Source organism: Suricata suricatta, chromosome 10 (genome assembly GCF_006229205.1).
Source record: "Suricata suricatta isolate VVHF042 chromosome 10, meerkat_22Aug2017_6uvM2_HiC, whole genome shotgun sequence".
In the NCBI taxonomy this organism is placed as follows: domain Eukaryota; kingdom Metazoa; phylum Chordata; class Mammalia; order Carnivora; family Herpestidae; genus Suricata; species Suricata suricatta.
In genome coordinates this window covers 17,079,903-17,103,173 of record NC_043709.1, presented here as the reverse complement: position 1 = coordinate 17,103,173, position 23,271 = coordinate 17,079,903, and the positions used below count along the sequence as shown (strand labels likewise).

The following is a 23,271-nucleotide window of genomic DNA, read 5'->3' as shown; positions in this document are numbered from 1 at the left end:
CCTTCCTTTCCCCATGGTCCTCTGTTAGGTTTCTCTGGTTAGACCTGTGAGTGCAAACATATGGTATCTGTCCTCCGCCTGACTTATTTCACTTAGCATGACACCCTCGAGGTCCATCCACTTTACTACAAATGGCCAGATTTCATTCTTTCTCATTGCCATGTAGTACTCCATTGTATATATATACCACATAAAGATGACATTTTTAAAAAATGTTTATTTTGAGATAGAGGGAATCCCAACCAGGCTCCACACCATCAGTGCAGAGCCCAACATGGGGCTCGAAGTACAGATCATGAGACCATGACCTGAGCCAAAACCAAGAGTCAGACACTTAATCAACTGGGCCACTCAGGTGCCTCAAAGATGGCATTTTAAGCAACACTAAAGCTTTTTATAATAGATAATTTTAGCCTTTGAAAAAGTAAATGTTTTTGATCCATTTTCAAAACAATAATAAACCAGCCACATTGGCCCTAGTTAGAGTGATGTCAGGATACTAAGAAAGCACTTACCTGAATAGCAAAGCTTAGTGATAAGCTATGGAATTCAAGTGAGGCAAGCTCTTATATGACATTGGAGGCTGGCCAGTGTATTGAGTGTCACTTTCCCATTACGTATTCTCTTAGCACTTAGAACACTCTGAAATTATTTACTTTGGGCAGGAATTTTCTTCTTCATCTCTATTTTCTCAGCACCCAGATCCATGCTTCGTTAATAGTATCACTTAGTAAATATTTGTTTAGGAAGTAACTGGATTATCCTCAGAAAGATAGTTCATTTATGAGAACTGTTGATTACATTCATGGGATAGCTTGTACTTTGGTGATCCTTATGTTTAAAATGAGTTCATTTGGATATTCTGATGCCATTTCAGATACGTCTGATTTCAGAGTCTATAATTATTTTATAAATCTCATTCTGATATGTCCCTTACATAGACACATGTGACTTTAGAAACGCCTGGGTGGCTCAGTGGGTTGAGCATCCAACTCTTGATTTTGGCTAAGGTCATGATCCCAGGGTTGTGGGATCAAGCCCTGTGTCAGGCTCTGGGCTGAGCGTGGAGCCTGCTTGGGATTCTCTCTCTCCCTCTGCACCCCTCCCTCACCTTTATGCACATTCTCTCTCTAAAATTAAAAAAGAAAAGAAACGTGACTTTATTTTTAATTTGAGAAAGTCATGACAGCTGATATAAATCTAATTCCTTTTCATTAATGCAAACTTAAGATGAATATTAGTTTTACTTCCATTTTTCTTTTTTTTAACATTTATTTTTGAGAGAGAGAGAAAACGAGCACAAGAGAGGGAGGGGCAGAGAGAGAGGGAGACAGGGGAGCTGAAGCGGGCTCCATGCTGACAGCAAGAGCCCAACATGGGGTTCAAACCTGTGAACCATGAGATCATGACCAGAGCCAAAGTCAGATGCTTAATCGACTGAGCAACCCAGGTGCCCCTTTGTTTCCATAATTCTTTATTAGTCTGTGGTAGATAAGAGTATTTAATGAAAATCATTTCCTATAATTTTTCCTTATTTCATCAACTGTGCAAAAGGAGAGCACTTTTGTCTTACTGATTTTCAGATGGAATCATTAGGTTAAAATTATAAAAGCCTGGCCCTGGAGCTAAATTTGTATTTCTTTCTTATAGTGATTTTCTGTGTATATCTTATAAGGAAGTTTATGTTCTTGAAAACAAATAGGAGCTTTGAGACTTCAGAAACTTAATGCGCTCTAACTCCTAAGTTGTAAGGCAGTTTAGAAAAAATGAGTAATAGACAAATGGGAAAACCTGAGTGATTGCACAGTGACTGTCACTGGCAGATTGTTGACATTCACACATGTGAATGAAAGGCTACCCAATCTCAGGTGAACAAGAGGAGACTGGACTTTTTCTCTGTAGGTTGGAGTAGCTGGTATGTTCCAGAAGTGGAAGAGTGACATGATTAGTTGTTATTGTTGTTTTGGCAAGAACACTCTGACCTCACCATCAGAACAAGTGGAGTAGGAAATGATTGGGAGATTTCTTAAGAGTACTTTTAGGACTGTAAGAGAGAAGCAGAGACTGAAGCAGTGGTGGAATGGGGAAGAGAGAACGTATCCCTTCTGAGACTTTTAGAAACTAGTGTCTATTACTAGCTTTGGAAATGGGTTGGATATGAGAAATAAAAATGAGATTATCATGACTCCCAGTTTTTTGGCTTGGACATTCAATGGATGATGATACTCTTCATCAAGATATGAAATATGGTAGCCAGAACAGATTTGGGGGAAAAGTTCAACTTTGAACTTCATGTTTTTGAGGCACTTTAAGAAGATATTGGTAAAGATTTTTAATGGGCAATTGGATACTTAGGTGTAGAGTCTAGGTGGTAGTTTTTGGCTGGAGTGTAAATTCAGAAGTTAAGGGTTTCTAAGATATGAGCCCTGCTTGTTCTCTGTGCAGTTCCTAGCACCTGGCACAGTGCCCAGGATATATGTCTTTGAGCGATGTATGATTTGTGAATGGTAGTTAAAGCATAGGAAAATATGTGAATGAAGAAGAGAGAGGTCTTGGGAACACATGCATTTAAAAAGTCACCTGAAGAGAAGAAGGCAGCTACAGAGATTGAAAAGGGGGCTCCTAAAAGGTCAAGAAAAGAGTGAAAGAGATTTGTGTCCTATTTTTTTCTCAGTAGTGGGCATCTCAGTTTGTGTAGACATGTCTCTCTCTACCACATGATTAAAACTTCATGAAGTATAGGGGTGCCTGGGTGGCTCAGTTGGTTAAGCATCCCACTTCAGCTCAGGTCATGATCTCATGGTCTGTGGGTTCGAGCCCTGCGTCTGGTTCTGTGCTGACAGCTCAGAGCCTGGAGTCTGCTTCAGATTCTGTGTCTCCCTCTCTCTCTCTCTCTGCTCCTCCCCCACTCAATCTCTGTCTCTGTCTCTCCCTCTCTCTAAATTAAATGAAGACATAAAAAAATTAAAAATAAACTCCGTGAAGTATTAACAATACCTGCTTTGTTTCACCATCTACATGCACGATATCTGGTAAATAGTAAGTCTTCAATATTGTGGAATGAGGGGCGCCTGGGTGGCTCAGTCGGTTAAGCATCCAACTCTTGATCTTTGCTCACGTCATAATTTCACAGTTTGTGAGATTGAGCCCTGCTCAGGCTCTGTGCTGATGGCATGGAGCGCACTTAGGTTTCTTTCTCTCTGCCCCTGCCCTGCTTGTTCTCTCTCTCTCTCTCTCTCTCTCCTTCAGGATAAACAAACATAAAAAATACTGTGGAATGAGTAATTGTAAGTCATAGAAAGAAACAGCTTCAAAAAAAGTATGTGGTCAGTATTGTTTATATTGCAGAAAGGTCACATAAATGGAAATTGAAAAGGCATCCCTTAGAAATCATTGATGTTTGCCAGAGCCATTCCGTTAGAGTAGAAGGGTAGATATCAAATCTGAGGAAGTCAAGGAAGTAGAGACTGCTCTGAAGGGAATTAGTGAGGGGTAATGACAAATGGAAAAGATTTGTGGGGTCACAGAAGATGGGTGTTTGTTTACATGGGAGACTTGATAATGTTTATGGACTGAAGGCCAAAAACCACTAATGAAAAAAGGATCTGAAAACTCTGAAGAGAAAGGAATAATTGATGAGAGAATGCCCCAAAATATGGGCTAGAACCAAGAGCGCAGGAGGATGGATTTTGCTTCCTCTGGAGAGAGGTCCACTTATCCTCTGAAGTGGAAGAGAAGACAGAAGGGATGGGCACAATCATAAACGTGTTTCTAGTTGAGGGCAGGAGAAGGCAGAAAATTGATGGCATTCATGCCTGATGACTTCTGTTTTTTTCCCTAAAGTGGGAGGCACGGCATTTGATCTATGACTTAGGAGAGTCCGAGAACAATGGATCAGGGTTTAGAATGGAAGAAGGACCTGAGAAGTCAGACATCTGTTATCTATGTAGAATACACATTATCTTTCTTTTCTTTGTTTTTTCTAAAATGTTTATTTTGAGAGATAGTGCAAGATCAGGGGAGGGACAAAGAGAGGGGAAGAGAGAATCTCAAGTAGGCTCCATGCTGTCAGCACAGAACCTGATGTGGAGCTTGATTTCAGTGAACTGTGAGATCACGACCCGAGCTGAAATCAAGAGTCAGATGTGCAACTGACCGAGCCACCCAGGCGCCCCTATCATCCACTTTATTTTTCTAAACATTTTATGCCTAATGGTTAATTCATATGCCTGAGATTTGCAGTGCTTGTATATATGATTTTAAAATTTAAAATACCAAGGATATGTGACAAGAACCATAATAAGCACACTTACTGCAGGCGTTATGTTAATAACTGGTCTTTTCACTTTAATTTTAGGTCCTCATACTTCAGCAAATATAGGTGTTCTAAGTAGTTGCCTGGACTTAAGAACAGTAATCCCTGAAACTTCTGTATCCAGTTCTGTTTCCAGCGCACAAACTATGGTAACCCAGCAGACCATTAAAACTGAGTCATCCAGTACAAATGGGGCAGTTGTTAAAGATGAAACTTCACTAACAACATTCAGTACCAAATCTGAAGGTTTGAAATGTGTTTCGCATACTGTATTTTGAACCATTTGTGTGTATAAATTCATCAAACGTGCTTGTTTAGCTGGGAATCGCACTTCATCTTGGATTGAGTCGTAACTAAACAGACAAAAGACTTCAATTAAAATTATTATATAATATACTCTTCCGCCTCCCATAAACTATTTAAATCAACACACACCAAAATACATCGAGAATGGATTTTTCCTACCATGAATATATTCAGCAAAATTTTTTTTCCATAAAAAAGATTTAGACTATGGAATAACAATTCCACCAGCTTGATGATTTCTGATTTTGTAAATTCTCATTTTATTCTTTTGCTATAGGAATTGTGTTCCATCTTTGGTAAACATTCTCTGAAGTTCTAGCTAGCCATCAAACTCTTGAAAACTAAATATTGTGAATGAGTTTGAGTTAGAGGGTCCATATTTCTAATTATTGTGCTTTTTCTCCCTCTGGCTATTTCTTTGTATGTTTATAAATTATATTTTAATGTGTCTGCTAAGTGATCGCGTAAATCTTACATGATGAATTGTTTGGTTTTTTAGTTGATGATACGTGTGCCCTGCCCGCATCTAAGATCAGCCGTGTGGAGGCGCAGGCCACAGCGGTGTCGTTTTCTGTAAGTACGTGACCTGAAGAGGACTTGTGTTTACAGGTGACCAACTATGCTTTAAATGCTGAACAACTTCAGTGTAAATTTCTGAGAAGATTCTTGAGTATCCTCTAGTAATGACTTGATGTAGATTGAGAAATGAAGGCTTGAATAGGAAAATGTTTACAGCATACTGTTAGGTGAAAAAAGCTGCATAAAAAACAATATGTATATTCTGTGGCCCTAGTTTTATTAAAAGATACACACAATAGATACATTCCTACCCTCCTGTGAATCTATACACATCCACACTCCAATGCTAGGTGACTTTCTCTAGGTTGTGCAGCCATTGATAATTTTTATTTTCTTCTCTGGGCCTTCAATATTTTTGAATAGTGAAATGTGTTACTTTCATAATCAGAAATATGTGTGTGTACAAACATGTATGTAAATTACATTAGTGGTTTAAGAGTAAAAGGACATGATATAAAATAGAAAACTTGAATGGCTCTATCATTAGCTGCTTATTAGGAGAAGAGCAGAATATTGCAGTATTGGGTTAGACATACCTAAGGGTAGCCCAATAATCTCCGACATTGGGTCGTTTTATGAAGGGCCAGAATTGGTCTGCATGGCACCAAACTTAAAATGCTAGGAATGTGCCTCACAAATACACACAGTTGTCTCCATTAGATAAATCTAAGGGTAATACATGTGTGTGTGTGTGTGTGTGTGTGTGTGTGCGTGTGCATGTGTGTGTATATACCTTTTAACTTATTTTGAAATTCTGAGTCATTTCAACTTTATTGCTATGAGCAAGAGTTTTTTATTTGACCTAGTATTTACCTCTTAGAATCTTCAAGAATTATCTATAGTTTTAGTTTCCTTTCAATCATGATTGTATGGATTTTGATCATACATTTATCGTCATCAGCTTTCACCTTTCCAGAATATTACCTTAAGCCCTAGAGTTCTTAGACTCTTCTCAGGAAAAATTATCAAAGGGAACTTTTTTCTCTTAAATCTGTCTTGCAGCACATCAGAGATAATGGTTTTTATTTCAGTTGGAGCCAGTTTTATAAAAGTTGTTGAAGAGAGTTTTTACAACTTTAAAAACAAAAATAAGTTTAAATCTATTCCTTCTTCTTTAAGCCTTGAACACTTTTCTAGTCAGCTCACTTTGTCATGTGTGATAGCCTAAATAACAAATAATGTGAATTATAAGCATGTACTGCTGCTGTTACATATTTAAGACAGAAATAAATAACTGAAGTGTACATTTGTCTTGAGCTTCTGTAAACAGTGTCTCATTTATAAAGACGATGGCTTCAAAAGGTTAGTTCCAGGGATAAATATAATTCACTCTCACTAAAAGTAGCTTAAGGTAGAGGAAGTGTATTTGTTTTCAAGCAAGGTAAAAAACGTAAAACTGTTTAATCTGCTCCTATTTAGTATATGCAAAAAAGTATATGCAAATTGCATTTTAGTTTTGAACATTTTTTCTCCTTTTAGGTTTGGAGAATCACAGGTATTTCAAGTGCAAAGATCACTGAATTTCTGCTAGTTGTTTTTGAATCTAGAAATAAGCCAGCTTGGAATGAATTTTTTCTTCTTGCTCCTTTTGGAGCAAGGTGTAATGTCACACTAAAGGGATTACATTTTCTGAGAGAGTCTCCAAAATGACACTGTTCTATAAAACAGCTGGCATTTTAACATCTCACTGATCAGAAAGCATGCTAACTCCAGCTGGTCCATAGTCCAGAGCTACTGACTGGGAGAGTGCCTGTCACTGCCCGTGTTTGAATTGGCATCCCTGTCTCACTGCCAAGTGACCTAATCTGTTAAGAGTTTATTTACTTATGAGCTATTAATGTTGTGGTGTTTACCCGTGTACCTACTTGTAGATCACTGCATGGATTTATTAAATCTTGACGTTTCTTATGTGCTCAATAAGAGCCTTGATAAATTTTTCTTTCTCTAAAATTAGAAAGAGACTCCTTCGAATCCAGTGGCCACAGTGAAAGCTGGAGAACGACAATGGTGTGATGTAGGAATTTTTAAAAATAATACAGCTTTGGTGAGCCAGTTTTATTTGCTGCCAAAAGGGAAGCAAAGCATCTCAAAGGTAACTATTTTTTAAATATATTTTTTAATGTTGTATTTATTTTTGAGAGAGAGAGACAGAGACAGTGTGAACCTTCCCTAAGGGTCAGAGAGAGAGGGAGACACAGAATCAGAAGACAGGCTCCAGGCTCTGAATTGTTAGCACAGAGCTTGATGCAGGGCTCGAACCCATGAACTGTATGATCATGACCTGAGCCCAAGTCAGATGCTTAACCAACTGAGCCACCCAGGCGCCCTTCAAAGGTAGCTATTGATCTGTTTTCTACATTGTGAGTTGTAAGTTTCACAAACCAGGTCTTTTTTTTATAACCCTGATTGAAGTCACTTTGAATGGGTGAAATTGGGATCTGTTCACAATGTATAATTAAGAGCTGTATATGCCTTCTTATCTCGTATTCTTTTATAAGGCTCTTTTTGTGGCCTGTGTCATAAACATGTCACTTAAAAAATTGTAAACAATCAGTGGGTTGGACTTCGAGTCATAATTAATATGGTCTGGCCAGTACAGGTAAGGATTTCTTTTAAATAGCTCTAATTTTGTTACCTGGTGTGTTTAGAGAATGGAACATTTTTTCTTACTGCGAACTTTTAAATTCCTGATTTCACAATTTAAAAAATTAAACAGCCCCTGTAGGTTATTGAATACAATCTAATTTTCTCTTGATTCTGAAACCCCTTATAGTGGAACTCATATACTTTAATGAGACGTTAACCCTCTAAGAATTATCAAATAGATAACAGCTTCAAAGCACGCTGAACTAATTATTTTTTGGAATGGGGAATTGCAGAAAATGAATTGCCAAGGAAATAGATACTTAGTTTGACTCTCCCAAAGATCTGCACAAATGGAGAATATATCACTTATATTTTTCCAATTGTTGACAAAAATAGAAATCCTGGTGAAAAATTTATTGGTATTATACCTAATGAAATTTCTGGCTATAGTTTAATTTCATGTATAAGAAATAACAGTATCTAATGGCCTAGTAATTACCTGTTTTTCCCCTTAAGAAAAGCAGAGCATAAAATCTAGAGTCAGTAAACTTGGGTTTGAATCATTAGTTCCAGTACCCAACAGTGTGACCTTGAAGAAATCACTGGTTTAACCTGAGACTCAGCTTCCTCATTGATAAAATAAAAATGATAAAGCACCCTTAAAAAGGGGAATGATTGGGGGCGCCTGGGTGGCTCAGTCGGTTAAGCCTCCGGCTTCGGCTCAGGTCATGATCTCATGTTCTCATGTTTGTGGGTTCGAGCCCCGCATCAGGCTCTGTGCTGACAGCTAGCTCAGAGCCTGGAGCCTGCTTCTGGTTCTGTGTCTCCGTCTCTCTCTGCCCCTCCCCCTCTCATGCTCTGTCTCTCTCTGTATCAAAAATAAATAAAACATTAAAAAAAAAGAAAGGAATGATCCATTAGGACTACCTGTCTCACAGTGGTGCAGTGAGAGTCAGGGAAAATACAGAAAAATTATTTATTTGAAAGTTAGGAATGTTAAGATCTTTCTACCCAGAGCGTGCAATCCAATTATTTAACATTTGTTCAGCATTTGCTGAACATTAATTTTTAAAACGCTCCCTAACACATGCCAGCTACTGCGTTTCTGCCCGGCTTGCGTGCCTGCCCCCGTGCGGCATTGTCCTGGCTAGACTGTTCGAGAGGAAGCCTTCTGATATTTCTATTCTAAGTGTATATGGATGGTTGTTTCTTTGCTTATAGTGACTGTCAATTTTCTTCTACCTTTACATTCTTCATGTGCAGAATATGCTTAAATTTCTTTTTATAATCAGCGGTTTTTAACCAGAACGAGCCCTTTTCCTCTGGATAAGAATCGCCAATTTATGAGCTTAGGTGCTTTTGTATTAGAGGGTTTATTCCATGTGTGGCAGAGAGAAATAAATAAATGCGAACTAGAACCTTAAAACATAATTCATTTTTTTGAAAGTTTTCTTTTTTAATAAAAAAATAACTAATTGCACTTTTTCTTTGACTTTTGCATGTATTACATTTTAGATAGGAAATGCGGACGCACCCGACTACAGTTTACTTAAGAAACAAGACCTTGTTCCAGGCACAGGATACAGATTCAGGGTGGCAGCCATCAATGGCTGTGGAATAGGCCCTTTCAGCAAAATCAGTGAATTTAAAACTTGTATTCCTGGTTTTCCTGGAGCTCCTTCTGCAGTCAGAATTTCAAAGGTGAGCTGTCCGGTCAAGGCTGGTGACTTACTTATTGAAAGGTTATACATCAGTTTAGAGATTCTTGTCAGTAACCGATGAAATGAAAGGTATCTAAGAGGGGCCTCTAAAGACTAATGTGACATTGTGTGTCAGCAGTACTTCAATTACAAAAATAAATAAATAAATGGGGTGGATTAAAAGTTTAAAAAATGTTGTTTGCTAATAACTCATAATTTTAAGGACCAAATTTCAAGCAGAATTACAGCATCCAAATTATAGAAAGTCAGAGAAACCTGGTATGCTTCTTAATATTAACTTTGTTCTTGTTGTATGGAACCAAAAAGTTTGTGCTGGAGAATTTTAATAGAACACATGAAATTGAATTATATTTTATCCTAAGGTCCTGCCCCTCTTTAGAGAAGAAAAGATCTGCTTTCAGGTAAGAAAAATCCCTTTCTTGGGATGGTATAGGCAGACATTTAAGCCTAGTTCTGCTACTGAAAAGTGGGCAATGAATTAAACGTTGTAAATCCAATTAAGGTAAGTTTAAAAAAAAACGGTAATAAAAGTTCTAGTATCTAATTCAGTCACTTTAACAAAAAACAGTATTTTGTGTTCTAAAGATAGACTCGACATTATAAGTGATATTAGAGAAAACTTCAGAACCTTTACCTGTTTTTGTTTTTGTTTTTTTCTTCTCTCTTCAAGAATGTTGAGGGTATCCACCTTTCCTGGGAACCTCCAACTTCACCTTCTGGAAATATTTTGGAATATTCAGCCTACTTGGCTATCCGCACAGCACAAATACAAGATAATCCAAGTCAGCTTGTGTTTATGAGGATTTATTGTGGTCTTAAGACATCATGTATAGTAACTGCCGGGCAACTTGCAAATGCACACATCGATTATACGTCCAGGCCTGCCATTGTGTTCAGGATATCAGCAAAGAATGAGAAGGGATATGGACCAGCGACACAAGTTCGATGGCTTCAAGGTAACAATAAAAAAGCACCTTTAAATTGATTTTGTTTTTTTACTGAAGTTGTTGTGATAATTATTTATTAGTAACTGGTTATGAAATTTGTCATTTAAAAGAGTATTCTCTGTATTTCTAGTACGTATGAGTTTGAGTTTGTAAATTGTTCTTAAAATGTATTTGCTCAATTTTAGACCCAAATAAAAATAGAAAAGAAGCAAAGACTCTCTGAAAATTAGTGTATGGATTTGTCCTTACAGTTATATAACTACTCTTTGATGAAAGAAAGTAGTAAAATCAAGTTAAAAGCTAGAAGGCTTTATTACCCCAGTGTCTTTTCTAAAGGCCACATGCCTCAGTCACCCTAGAGTTACTGAGACGATTCTAGTGCCTGGCCGTCGTGCGCTGTGCCGGCTGAGCGGACGCTCTCTCGGCCGCAGAGGCCCTGTCCTTGAGCGCCCCCCTCAGCAGCGGCTCTCCAACAGCCGTCTCCTACGGGGTAATATTTGTGATACTAACATTAGGAGCCGCTGTTTGATTCGTTTTTATTTTGTTTACCTTCAGTTAGCACAGAGCTTAAGAAATCAAAAAAGAAAGAAAGAGGCGAGTTTATAAACTCTGGTTTTGAGTTTTCATTATTTTCCAAGAATCATAGCAAAATACAAAAAGAATAATGGGTTTTCTTGATTCATACCTGGCTGATATACTGGACTATATTTTTGGCCAAAGCACTGAACCTACCTGGTCCTTGATTTCCTCATTAATACAAGAGGGAGTTAAAACAATTTACATATGAAGTTTCTTTCAGCACTAAAATGCTGTCTTTTCATCAAAAGCAAAGTATATCTGTGAACATTTTAACAAGTGTCTTAATGGCTCCAACTTTGTTTTTGCTGAAACTAAAACGTGTGGAAGTTAAAATTCAGAATTGAAGTACATGCCCTCCTTATTACAGAAAGAAAGAAGCACCTTAACAGGACACAAGTTTTGAAATAGTGTTTTAAACATTTGTAAGATTTTTGTAAATGCTCTAAATGTTTTATTTTTGCATTGTTTTTACCTCAAAATTGTATAAACTTTTTTACAACTGAGAAATAAGCATTAGGCAGCTCCCCCAGGCCCCACTGCGACCTTGTGGATGCGACAGGCGGTGAGGGCCCTCTGCTCCGGGGTGCTTGCTCGGAACCTTCTAGGACTCTCCCGGTTCCGCTGGGATTTCAGACCTGGAATGAATATGCAGAGCAGTGTAACTGCGGGAAAGACGGCGCAGACTACAGCCGCCGGGGCCAGGCCTGTGTTTTTTACCACGCGACCTTATGCCAGGCCGGGCGGGCTGAGGAGCTGTGTCCTCGGGCTCCACGTAAAACAGTCCCGGCCACGATGGATTTAATTGTGCAGGATTGATATATATGTATGTTCCAGTTACTAATTTAAAGTGTATAGAATATTTTAATATATAATTTTTGTAAAGAACTGGGATTTTTATACTACAGTATTTGTAATTAATGTGTCTCACTAATTAAGTCTCTCTTGAAGAAAATATGCAAGCTGTTAGACACGTAACGAGTGATTTCCATACTCTAAAGGTAAAATAAATGCACTACTCCGGTGTTATTAGAATACCTTTTTTTGTGTGTGTCTGTATGATTCCTTAATCTTTACATGTGTATTTTCACAACAAATGTTTACAAGGAGCTTCTCTGGTCTGCTGTCTCAGCACCGCCGTTGGTGAGAGCTTCATTCTGCATTTGTTAAATTCATATGCTTTGCTTTTAGCATATGCTTGCTTTTTGCACTAGTAGAATTTTAACTTACCTCATTGTTATGTTTGTAATCATTTGTATAGCTTCCATGATATGTCTGGTATAGGCTAAAACAAATACTTAAACCAAAGTTAAAATAAATGGTAAGCAATTTTGCACATATTAAATGCTAGGATTTTTGTGTATATATGTGTGTTTAGTTATAAAAAGAGTAAGAATGAAAAGGTATAGTAAGTATATGTTTCAAGTCCAATTATTTTAATGATCCATCTGCTTTATTAGAAAAAGGTCTTGCTTTTAACTCCTTAATTCTCTGTATTAATTAACAATTAGCATCTTGAAGCACTTCTCTTAATGACAAGGGCAAAGTTGACTTTAAGCAAATAGAATATTTGTTTGAGTGTGCACATTTATAACTATTTAGTATTTGGTTTACTTTACTTTACGTTGCTCATATGCCTCTATTGTGCCATGAACCTGTGGTTCTAACATATATCTTATTTTCTAGAGAGAGAGGCAGTCTTTTCTATACCAAGGGATTTGTGAAAATAACCAATGGTTTTACTTTGAGAATTAGTCCAGATTCTGTACTGTTTTTTTGTTTTGTTGTGTTGCATTTTGTTTTGTTTTGGCTTTTGTGCATTAAGCAGTGGTCACATTTGTCAGTGACTGAAAGATGCCGTCGAGTGATCTTTGTGGCTTGACATTAATAATTAATAACAGATCTTGGAGCTGTGTGTTCATGAATAGAATGTACTCCGGTAAATAACAAGAGAAGTGCATCTAGCTCCCTATGATTTGCACATTTTCTAAGTGAAGATCCCTTTGAGTAGCAGTGGGCTAGATCATGCAGATAGCTTTCGCTGAGGGTTTACACTGCATTAAAGGACTTTCTTTACTCCTCCTTGCTGAACAAGCAGTTCAGATGTACAAGCCTTTGTGCCACAGTCCTCTCCCTGGGCTCTACAACTTTCGTTCACATGTGTAGTAAAAAGATTTTGATGTTGCATGCTCTTTGAATTATGTTTTCTAAAATATTGTATTGGCTTCGTTTTAGTTTAGCAAACTGTTTTGACAGTTTAACTAGAAATAGGGTATTATAAAGTCACTGTTATCTGCATAAAAAAAAATCTGACTGCATGTATGAAGACCCTGTGCCCTGTAACCCAATTACATAAACATAATCATCTCCAAGCAGATCAAACTGTTGGTGTATTATTTCAAAGACTGGTAGCCTAGCAAAGAACTGTTCTGGTTAGAGATCTGGTCTATTATAACTGTATAACTGAAGGTATTTTTATCTTAAAAAATTGCAGCACTTGTAGCATCAAGATCACTTGTAACATTGGCTCTGAAGAGATAATTCGTGTTGAAAGCTATCATAGTAATCTACCCGTGAATGAAATAGGTTGCAAAATAGACTTGGTCTTTGACTGCATAAAGTATAAACTGACAGTTACATTTCCCAAGACTGATTTTAGGCAGTTTTATATGTTATGTACCAGTGATATGTAAAATAAAGCACCTTTTCTATTATAACCAATTACAGGCGTTATTTGTTTTGAACTATTAAGTGATGGATGGCCGAGTAAACCTGTAAAATGTTGATTTTATATCATTCACTTAAAATAACACAGGCAGTCTCAGAAAGAATAGACTGTATCCAAAAACTTTGTTTTTAAGTTAGTGGCTTGTGTTTGGGAGTCATTTTCTCATAGAAAATGTCTAACCCTTACTGTGGCTGAGCTAGTAAGTAAAAAGGGTCACGGCTCCAGGAGACAGATCTAAACTGTTGTCATCTCTTTTGTCCTCTAATTAATTAATTAATTTTTTGTCTTTTTACTTTTCACCCATTTTAACTCACAGCAGCCAGACTTCTTCCATCAAAATGGCTCTAGCAGAGGTCAGGGATAACTTCTCATTCCCCAAGTCCAGTGATGACTCTTGTCATTTGTAACTCAACCATTCCCTGGGCCCTTGGACATTTTCTTGGTTTCTGTGATACTGCTTGCTCTCCCTTTCCGTCACTCCTCCTGTCTCTGGTCCCCTTTTCTACTCATACCTGCCTCCATTCTTTTTTTCAAGACTCAGGTCCTTTTTCAAGATTTCAGGATGAAGCATTTCCTGACGTGCTCCATTTCCAGGTAGATTTGACCCCTTGGTCTTGTGCCCCCGCTGTCCTTTGTCAAATCTTCTGTCACAGCTGCCTAAAAACATCATGTCCTTACTTGTTAGCATTGTCCTCTCCCTCTGCCAGACGGTAGGTCTTTGAGGCAGAGACTGGGCCTTTATATGTCTTACATATCAGCCTTTTAGCTGGCACTTAAATGCGTGTTAACGTGATTAAGGAAAATTGTCACCTTTACATCTCTCCATATTCTCACCCCCCTCTCTCAAATTGGGGTCACAGTGGGAGGCAGGCTTTCATAGGAAAGAGATTTTAGCTCTTACTTTGGTTCCTAGGAGTTCTGGGATAAAGAATGTGTCACATATATACTGGGCTAAAAGGGGTTAAACATAGGCATGTATAGGCCTCCAGCAGAAGTCTTTGATCTGAGCATTTAGTGAGATTGGTGGGTATTGCTGGATTATGATTTTGAACATTGGATGATCTGGAAAATGAGCTAAAAATATTTTCAAACTATCTCCTTATAGGAAAGCCAGGGACTCTTGTTTAATATGAGAAAAAACTCCCTACCTATTTGATACTAAGTTCTGGGACTGCTGGAAGACATGGAACACCAGCATTAATACATATCATGTCAGGCCGCTGCTGCCACCTCCACGCTTACAGGACAAAGGGTTCTTCCACCACTAGACAGCGTGACATTGGCACAACCTCCTTCCAGCTTCCCAGATAGAGCTGGGATTCCTGTAACGCAAGGAACTGTTTCTGTAACGCAAGATTTCTTTTCCCTCCCCCTCCCCTTCCCCATCCCCTTTCCTTTCCTTTCCTTTCCTTTCCCTCCCTTCCCCTCCCATCCCTTCCTTCCCCTCCCTTCCCCTCTCATCCCTTCCCTTCCCTTCACCTCCCCTTTCCCCCTCCCCCTCCCCCTCCCCCTCTTCTTTCCCCTTCCCCTTCCCCTTCCCCTTCCCTTCCCTTTCCTTTCCTCTTTTTTTAATCACACTTGAAAAAACACAAAATACAACATTCTGGGGAGAAACAATTCTATAAACTGAATGAAGAAAGAAAAGGTTATAAGATCCAAGGATACCAGCCTCCTTGTTGAAAATAGATTTTGAGATCTTATTAGTATCTATTTGCTTCTTTCCTATCCTCTAAGGAACTAAAATCAAGAAAGTGTCCACTTGTGAGAGTGATAATTTCAGCGGGGTCATCTGAAACAGTGTGACGTTCTTTTGTTTTGTGTATTTAGTGTCTTGGATAAATTGAGTAAGGGACTGGTACTTGAAGGTCGTTCACATTCTCAATCTGACTGCTAGTAATGCAGTGACTCAAATTCAGAAGTCTTGAGAATACAGGGTTATAAAGCCTTTGGCCCTGGATAGTGAGAAGGTTAGGAAGTCACAGGTAGGAGGCAATGGAGGCAACAGAAGGATTCTCTATTTCCTGTTTTGATTTTGCTGGTTCAACAAAGAGTCTTCGCCGAGTATTTTGAGATGTCAGGGTGTTTACACCTGAAGATCAAAAAAATATGGAAAGTAAGAGTTCGTGTTATATCAGTTATGAGAGCTGTTACAGAAAAGGAAACGGCCCCCTTCTAACCCACCTCCCCCTTCCTGGTGTCCTTACCACCCAGGGACAAGAAGCTAAAGGAGAACTAGGAAGTCACAGGAGAACCTGTGTCTGAACATTTGTAGATTAAAAAGAAAAGGTAGGACTGGTATTTGTTTTTGAACATGAAACAACTCTGTCCACGAGTTAACCATGGTCCACTAAATGTCCAGCTATGACCCTTGTATCTGGGGAGATAGAGTGGAACTTCCTTAAGAACTTGAGAAAGGTTCCCTCCTAATTTCTCTTTTTCTTAGTGGGGAGGGAGGAAAAAGCTGTCGGTAGGATAATGATCCTCCCGCATAACACGGGTGTGGGTGTGACACTTAGGCAGCATAGCGTGTAAGAGGTCCTCGGGCAGAGTTCTGCAGGTCCGACTTTCCGAAGGCTAGAAAGTCATCCTACCACTGGGGCGTGCAAGATGGCGGAGTGGCAGGACCCGTAGCTCAGGCCGCCCCACCTTTACAGGGTCACCCTGCCACTACCTGCCGTGTAGCGCCCCCTGGTGGCGGTGTCCCTTCCAGTTTAAATAAGGGCAAGATTTTAGGTCTTGTAGCTAGCTGAAATTTTTAAAATAGCTACAGCAGTGTCTGGAACTTTCTGGTGAGTTGGCGCCCCTGTGTTAGACCCAGTGGGGGAGATTGGACCTGGAGAATACACTTTGGACTTCCCCATTTCCTGGGGATGGGTTGCAGGCCTTTTGCTGCTAGGCCTGGTCTACTTCTTGCACAACTCCATCACCCAAGATAATAATTTCAGTGTGCCTTGTTTGGGGAAAGGGGCTGGATCAACTGTTTCAAGATCTTTTTTATTTCTTTTTTTTCAAATTTTGAAATTGTATAGCTATTTTCCTAAATCAGGAAAAATTGCACCTTAACTATCCCTTATTTAATCTGCACAATGGCACTGCCAGCAGTGACCTTGGCAAAGACATGATTACATAATTGTTATGACATTTGTGTGACCAACCTGACACCTGTTATTGATCGATGTGGAGAAACAATAACTACCATGCACTTTCTGTATTTTGAGGGTTACTTAACAAATAGATACATTATTAGGAGAATGTGCCAAAGGGAATTTGTACTTTTGAAAGTCAGCAGAATTCAGTAAAGAGGCAGTGTCTTCATTTATTTTGGAATTTGCATCACTTATCTTTATTTTCTGCTGTACACAAGAGATTATGTCCAAAGTGACCAGTTACTGGTATCGTACTGGTGGCTCTGATTCACCCGGCAGAGCAGTACTGTAACACGCTCATCTCGTTGGATCCGAACCTTCGAGACACTGGTTAACTTCTGTGAGGAAGAGCACATCTCATTCCTCTTTCTCTATTATCAGGTACTTCTTCCCTTCCAGTTAAAATAATTCGCTGAATTGCAGTGCACAGCAGTGGCTGAAATACAGGGAGATACTCCCTCTCTTTGTTGATGAAATTATGTATTAAATAATCTTATATCTTTTTTCTTTTAAAATATTTCTTGTGAAATAAATAAAATGATCACACATGTATTCAACCTTCAGCATAAGAACTAGAACATTCTCAGATACCCAGAATCTCCCTATTTTTCCTTCTCTCCCCCTTTCACTTAAGGTAAACATTATTCTGGATTTTTTTGTTAATAATTGCCATGTTTTTATTTATGGTCCTGCCATCTATGGATGTATCCCTATTAGTATGCTGTTTAGATTGACCTGGTTTTGAACTTTCATGTGAATGACTTCATGCTGCATCATATCTTTCTGTGACTTTTCCAGGCCTCGTTTCTGAAATCCCCATCCGTGTTCATGCATGTAACCGCATTTCATTTGTCCTCAGCGCTGTGTAGTAGTCCGTCATGTGGCTCTACCACCCCTGGTGGATCTGTTCTTCTGTTCCTGGAGATTTGCATTGTTTCTCCACATCAAACCGTGCTGCTCTGAACATTCTGCCAATTACAATGGAAGCTCCGTGCGGGCAGGGATTTTGTCTGTTTTGTCTGGTCTTGTCTGTTGAGACACTCAATATCTCGAACGATGTGGGGCACATGGGAGATGCTCAATAAATATTTGAGGAATGAATAAATTCTTGTACCTGCTGCCCTGGTGCACATGGACAAGATTTGCTCCAGGGCGGTTGTGTTCAAAGTATGGTCCAAGGACCCTTTCAGGGGCCCTGTGAGGACAAAATTATTTTCATAAAATTACTAAAACATTATTTGTCTTTTTCATGGTCATTTTTCATGAGTTTACATATTTTTGAGATATGATGACATCATTACTCTGACAGCTAATCAAGTGTGTTCTTGTGTATTTTTGTTTTGAAGGTGCCTCTGTTTTCATTTTCACTTTGGTAAATATTGATAAATATAACCCACAGTTCTTTGAGGTCCTTATTTTTTAAGGATGCAAAGAGGTTCTGAGACCAAATATTTGAGAACCACAGCTCTAAGAAGAAGGTTTTGCTTGGTCATGCTGAACGGTTTCTGAAAGCGTTTGTACCAGTTTATGTTCCTGCCAGCAATGGTTGAGTGTCATAGTTCCGTTTCTTCGCAAACACTCGGTCTTGACTATCTTTTATATTTGCCAATTGGGTGGTAATTATATGGTGTCTTGCTGCGGGTTTAATTTGCATTTCCCTGATTAGTAATGAAATTGAGGGGTTTTATCATATATGAATGTGTTTCCTCTTATGTGAAGTACTTATTCATGTCTTTTCCCCATTTTTGTATTAGGTGTGTGTCTTTTTTTCATTGATTCATATAATTTCTTTATAAATTCTGGGTACCAGTCCTTTGTTGGTTAAACATGTTGTATATATCTTCTTTCAGTTTGTGTATTATCTTTTGTAATTGTATTGAATCTGTTGATCAGCCTGGAGAAAATTGATATCTTTTCAGCAATAAGTCTTCCTAGCCAAAAACACTGTGTTTCTATTTATTTGGTTTTCTTTTAATATCTCTCAATAAACTTTAATGATTTTTTTCCATGAAATCTGTCATTTATTATATTAAATTTCTTCCTATGAATTTTTATATATTTTTAATGCTATGGTAAATTTTTAAATTTTTTCTATTCTAACTGGTTGTTATTAATATAGATAATGTTTCTGTGTATTGATTTTGGATCCAGCAACCATGCTAAATTTTTATTCTAATGTATCTAGATGCTCTTGACTTTTTAAATATAATCATTATCAACAAATCATGAGAATTTTCTTCCTTTACGATCCTTCTACCTTTAAAAAACTTTCTTTTTTAATTTCTGCACTGGCTATGACCTGTAGTACAATGTTGAAAAGAACTGGTAGTGAACATCCTTGTTTTTTTTTTTTCAATAATATTTTATTGTCAAATTGGTTTCCATACAACACCCAGCGCTCCTCCCCTCAAGTGCCCTCCTCCATCACCACCAACATCCTTGTTTTAAACATCCCAGTTCAAAGGGAATGCTTTCAACATTTCAGTTCGGTACTTCTTTTTTTTTTTTTCCCATAAATGGCCTTTATCAATTAATAAGATTCTTTTTTATTTCTGGTTTCCTAATAGTTTTATTATGAACGGACATTGAATTTTGTTGAATGTATTTTTCTCATCTATTTACATGGTTGAATGTTTTTTTGATGTTAATGTATTAAGTAATGGTGGTTGACTTTGTTATTGAACCAACCTTTAATTCTAGGATAAAGCAACTTAGTCATGGTGCATGCGTGCGCGCGTGCGCGCGTGTGCGCGCGCGCGTGTGTGTGCGTGCGTGCGTGTGTGTGTGTGTGTGTGTGTGTGTGTTTTAGAATTTATAATACGTTGCTGGACTCAATTTGCCAATATTTTGTTGAGGATTTTTGCTTCTGTATTCATGAGTAAAACTAGCATATAGTACGTCTTTGATGCTCCATCATTGACTAGTTTAGGTATACTAGTCTCATGAAATGAGTTTTTCAGTTGTCTGGAAGAGTTCCAGATTGGAACGAGTCTTTAAAACCATTTGGTCCGGGCACCTGGTGGCTCAGTCAGTTAAGTGTCCGACTTAGGCTCAGGTCACAATCTCATGGTTCGTGAGTTCAAGCCCCACATTGCACTCTCCACTGTCAGTACGGCCCCGTCTGACCCCTTCTCTGCCCCTCTCCCACTTCTGTGTGTGCTCTCTCTCGAAAAATAAATAAACTTTAAAAAAAAATTTGGTCGTTGACTTTTAACTATTGCTTCCATTTCTTTACAGATCATAGGAATATTAGGGTTTTACATCATTCTTGAGTCCATTTCATTAAGTTTAATAAATGTTTCTAACATTTCTCCATTTCATTAATTTTTTTGATAGGAGGTAATCCATATTTGTGTTTTTAGTTTCCAGGGCATCTATAGTTATGACCCATTTTCATTCCTAGTAGTTTATTTTGTGCCTTTTCATTTGATTAACCCAGAGGTTTGAATATGTAATTCATTGTTATTTTAAAAGTAGATTCCTGATTGCTAAGGGCGGGTTACGGTTGTCTTAATCTTTATTTCTAATATTTTACCAGAGAATATGAGCTACAGTATTTTAATTTTCTGAAATTTGAGACTAGCTGTATAATTTATGTGACCAGTTTTCATAGATGCTCCATGTATCCTTGGAAAGAACGTGCATCCCCCTGTTGTTGAGTATGGAGTCCGTTAGATCAACCTTGCGGTCCAGAGCTTCTCTGTACTGCTGTACTTTATACTTGATTTATCTACGCGAGAGTCTCAAGATCTCATTATGATTACTAGATTTCTCAAGTTCTCATGAAGTTGTGTTTGCTTATTCTTTTGGCTTTATTATTAAATGCATAGTAATTTTGAATTTTTGGATCTTCCTTGGTGAATTAAACCTTTTATAATTATGTAGTGACTCTTACATCTATAAATGCTCATTGCCTTCTGTCGTTGTTGTTACTGTAGCAATATTTTGGTTAGTTTTCTTTCTTTGGCCTTATATTTTGAGTTTGCAGGGAGACAATGCAAAGATAAGACCAAAGAAAATCTTCCTTTTTAACTGGGTAGTTAAGTACATTTATATCTATAGTGATTACAAATCTAAGTTGGATTTATTTCTAAGTCCTCATCATAAATATCTCTTTTATTTGTCAACTCCCCACTTCTTGCCTTTTCATCTTCCATTTTCCTATTTTCTCCCCTCCTCCATTTGTTGTTATTTTTTTAATTTTTCAGTTATTTTTTTTTCTTATGAGTTCTATATGGCTTATAAATCGTTTGTTCTCTGTGTATTATTTTGCTCCCTATTCATTTTTTCCATGCTTCTATTCCTTTACATATCAATTTTCATGTGTTGGTACCAATATTAAGAGTCTTCGTGGGTGATTCTATTGTCTGTTGTATAAGGTGTGGTTTTTTTTCTTACTTATGGTACCATTTTCCTTTAAACTTACTTTTGGTGGAAAATAAGGATTATTTGACGTATAGACTAAAATTGAGACCTTTAAGGGAGTATGTTTGCTCTGCCAGATACCCAGGGACTACCAACCTGAGAGCACTTTATGTTTATTTATTTATTTTGAGAGGGGGAAAGAGAGCTGGGGACGGGGGCAGAGAGACGGGGAGAGAGCCCCGAGCAGGCCCTCCGCTGTGAGTGCACAGCCCAGTGCAGGGCTTGACCTCACCAACTGTGCCAAAATCAAAAGCGGGACATTCAACCAGCCGCGCTGCCCAGGCATCCCTGAGAGCACTTTACAGTACCCGCTTGCAGGTTCTATAATTTCGGATCCAAACCTTGAGTGCTGGCCTGTGATTATGAATTTGAGGGGGTAGTCGTTATTTCCGGCCCCCCCCCACCTGCACAAAACTGAGACAGGCAAGGTTCCTTGCTGCCCATTTCTCCGTGGAGTCCTACCAGACTCCAGCCTAGGTGAGCCTTAGGTTTCCTGCCCAGTGTCCCCTGCCCGCCATTAGTTCATGGTCTCCAGAATTCAACAGAGCTCTTGGGAAAAAGTAGGCTTTGGTGCTGGCTTACCTCACAGCTTTCCTGTTTTCACTTAATTTTTGTGGAGTTTTGCCTTACTTTCATGTCAGTGCCGTGACATATTTTAAACATTTTATCTAATATTTGTTTTGGTTTTCTTGTTTTTAGTGAGAAAGCATGAGTAGGGGAGCAGGGGAGAGGGAGAGAGGGAGAGATTGAGAATCTCACCCAGGCTCCATGCTCAGCACAGAGCCTAACGTGGAGGACACTCAAGGAAGAGCTAAATTATACCTGCAAGCGCCAACAGTGTACGCAGTCTATTGAAATCTTCTGTATTTTTGTGAAAGATGGAGGAATTACCTATCACCTCGTAATTCCCACCCCTAAAACTAGTACATGCCCATTAGGTTTCTACAGACAGAGCCAGTATTTTACTGCGGTTACTTGGCATGCTCCTGGCATTAACCTTGGCAATGGAGTTTTTACAATACGTTGCCTTGCACAGCTATCAATCTACTGCGCGGTGCAGAAGGAAACCGTCTCCGGCGCAGGTCAGGGACACCGTGTTGTTAGGCAAGCTTACCTCTTGAACGGTGATGGCCCACAGCCGGAGAAACGCATCCATCCCAATGCTGTCTGGGGCCCATGGTTTGAAGATTCTGCTTTATGGTTTTAAAAACCCTTAAAATCAGGTATAAAAAGCATAGTCTTGAAGGAAATGCCTAAGGGGCTGTAGCAGCCAACAATAGGCCGTGTACAAACCTACTCAGTTTGGGGTGGTGACATTTTCTGTGTTTGGTGAGTAATATGAAGGTTTAATAAGTTTTAAAGGCTTTCCTGATGGAGTTTAAGCTAAGATCGGAAGGGTGAGACTTAGCCAGACACGGGAAGAGAAAAAATGTTCTAGGCAGAGGGAAGTAGATGTGTTTAAGGCCATATAGGTGGGGAGAGCAGACGAGGCAAAGGCACTTGGCACGAGGAGCAAGAGACCAGGATGACTGGAGCCTCACAAGCCAAGCGGAAGCTAACCCCGGGGACGTGAGCAAGGGAGGGAGCACTTCCAGCTCTAAACAAAACCGTCAATTAAAACTATTAGTTGGGATTGTTCTATTTCTTTACTCATGAGCACACTAGGACTTAGTATGGGTTTAAGGTCAATACATATAAACAATTACATAAGTTTATGTAAGTTGTCTAATTCAGGGAAACTAAAAATATATGATAGCCTAGCTTTTGGTATAGATCTTACCCAGTGTCACGTGAGTGACTCAGAAATGTATTCTATCACATAAAGCAAGAAATATGGGCTTGTTTTAGATTATTGATAGAATGACTTAACCTAAAGAGGAAATACGTATAAAAAAAAAAATCTTTACTCAAGGTCTTATTCTTGGCAAATGGTAGAAAAAAA

General features: G+C 38.6%; 1 protein-coding gene across 1 annotated transcript in view; it reads left to right on the top strand.

The window, feature by feature from the left end:
• Window positions 1-13,751, top strand: part of HCFC2 (host cell factor C2) — a 34,072-nt gene extending 20,321 nt beyond the window's left edge. The window contains exons 11-15 of the mRNA XM_029955427.1: window positions 4,267-4,561; window positions 5,121-5,194; window positions 7,155-7,292; window positions 9,302-9,487; window positions 10,178-13,751. Coding sequence (XP_029811287.1) covers window positions 4,267-4,561; window positions 5,121-5,194; window positions 7,155-7,292; window positions 9,302-9,487; window positions 10,178-10,492 — 1,008 coding nt within the window. The 3' untranslated portion in view covers window positions 10,493-13,751. The remainder of the gene's footprint in view (window positions 1-4,266; window positions 4,562-5,120; window positions 5,195-7,154; window positions 7,293-9,301; window positions 9,488-10,177) is intronic.
• The last annotated feature ends 9,520 nt before the right edge of the window (window positions 13,752-23,271 follow it).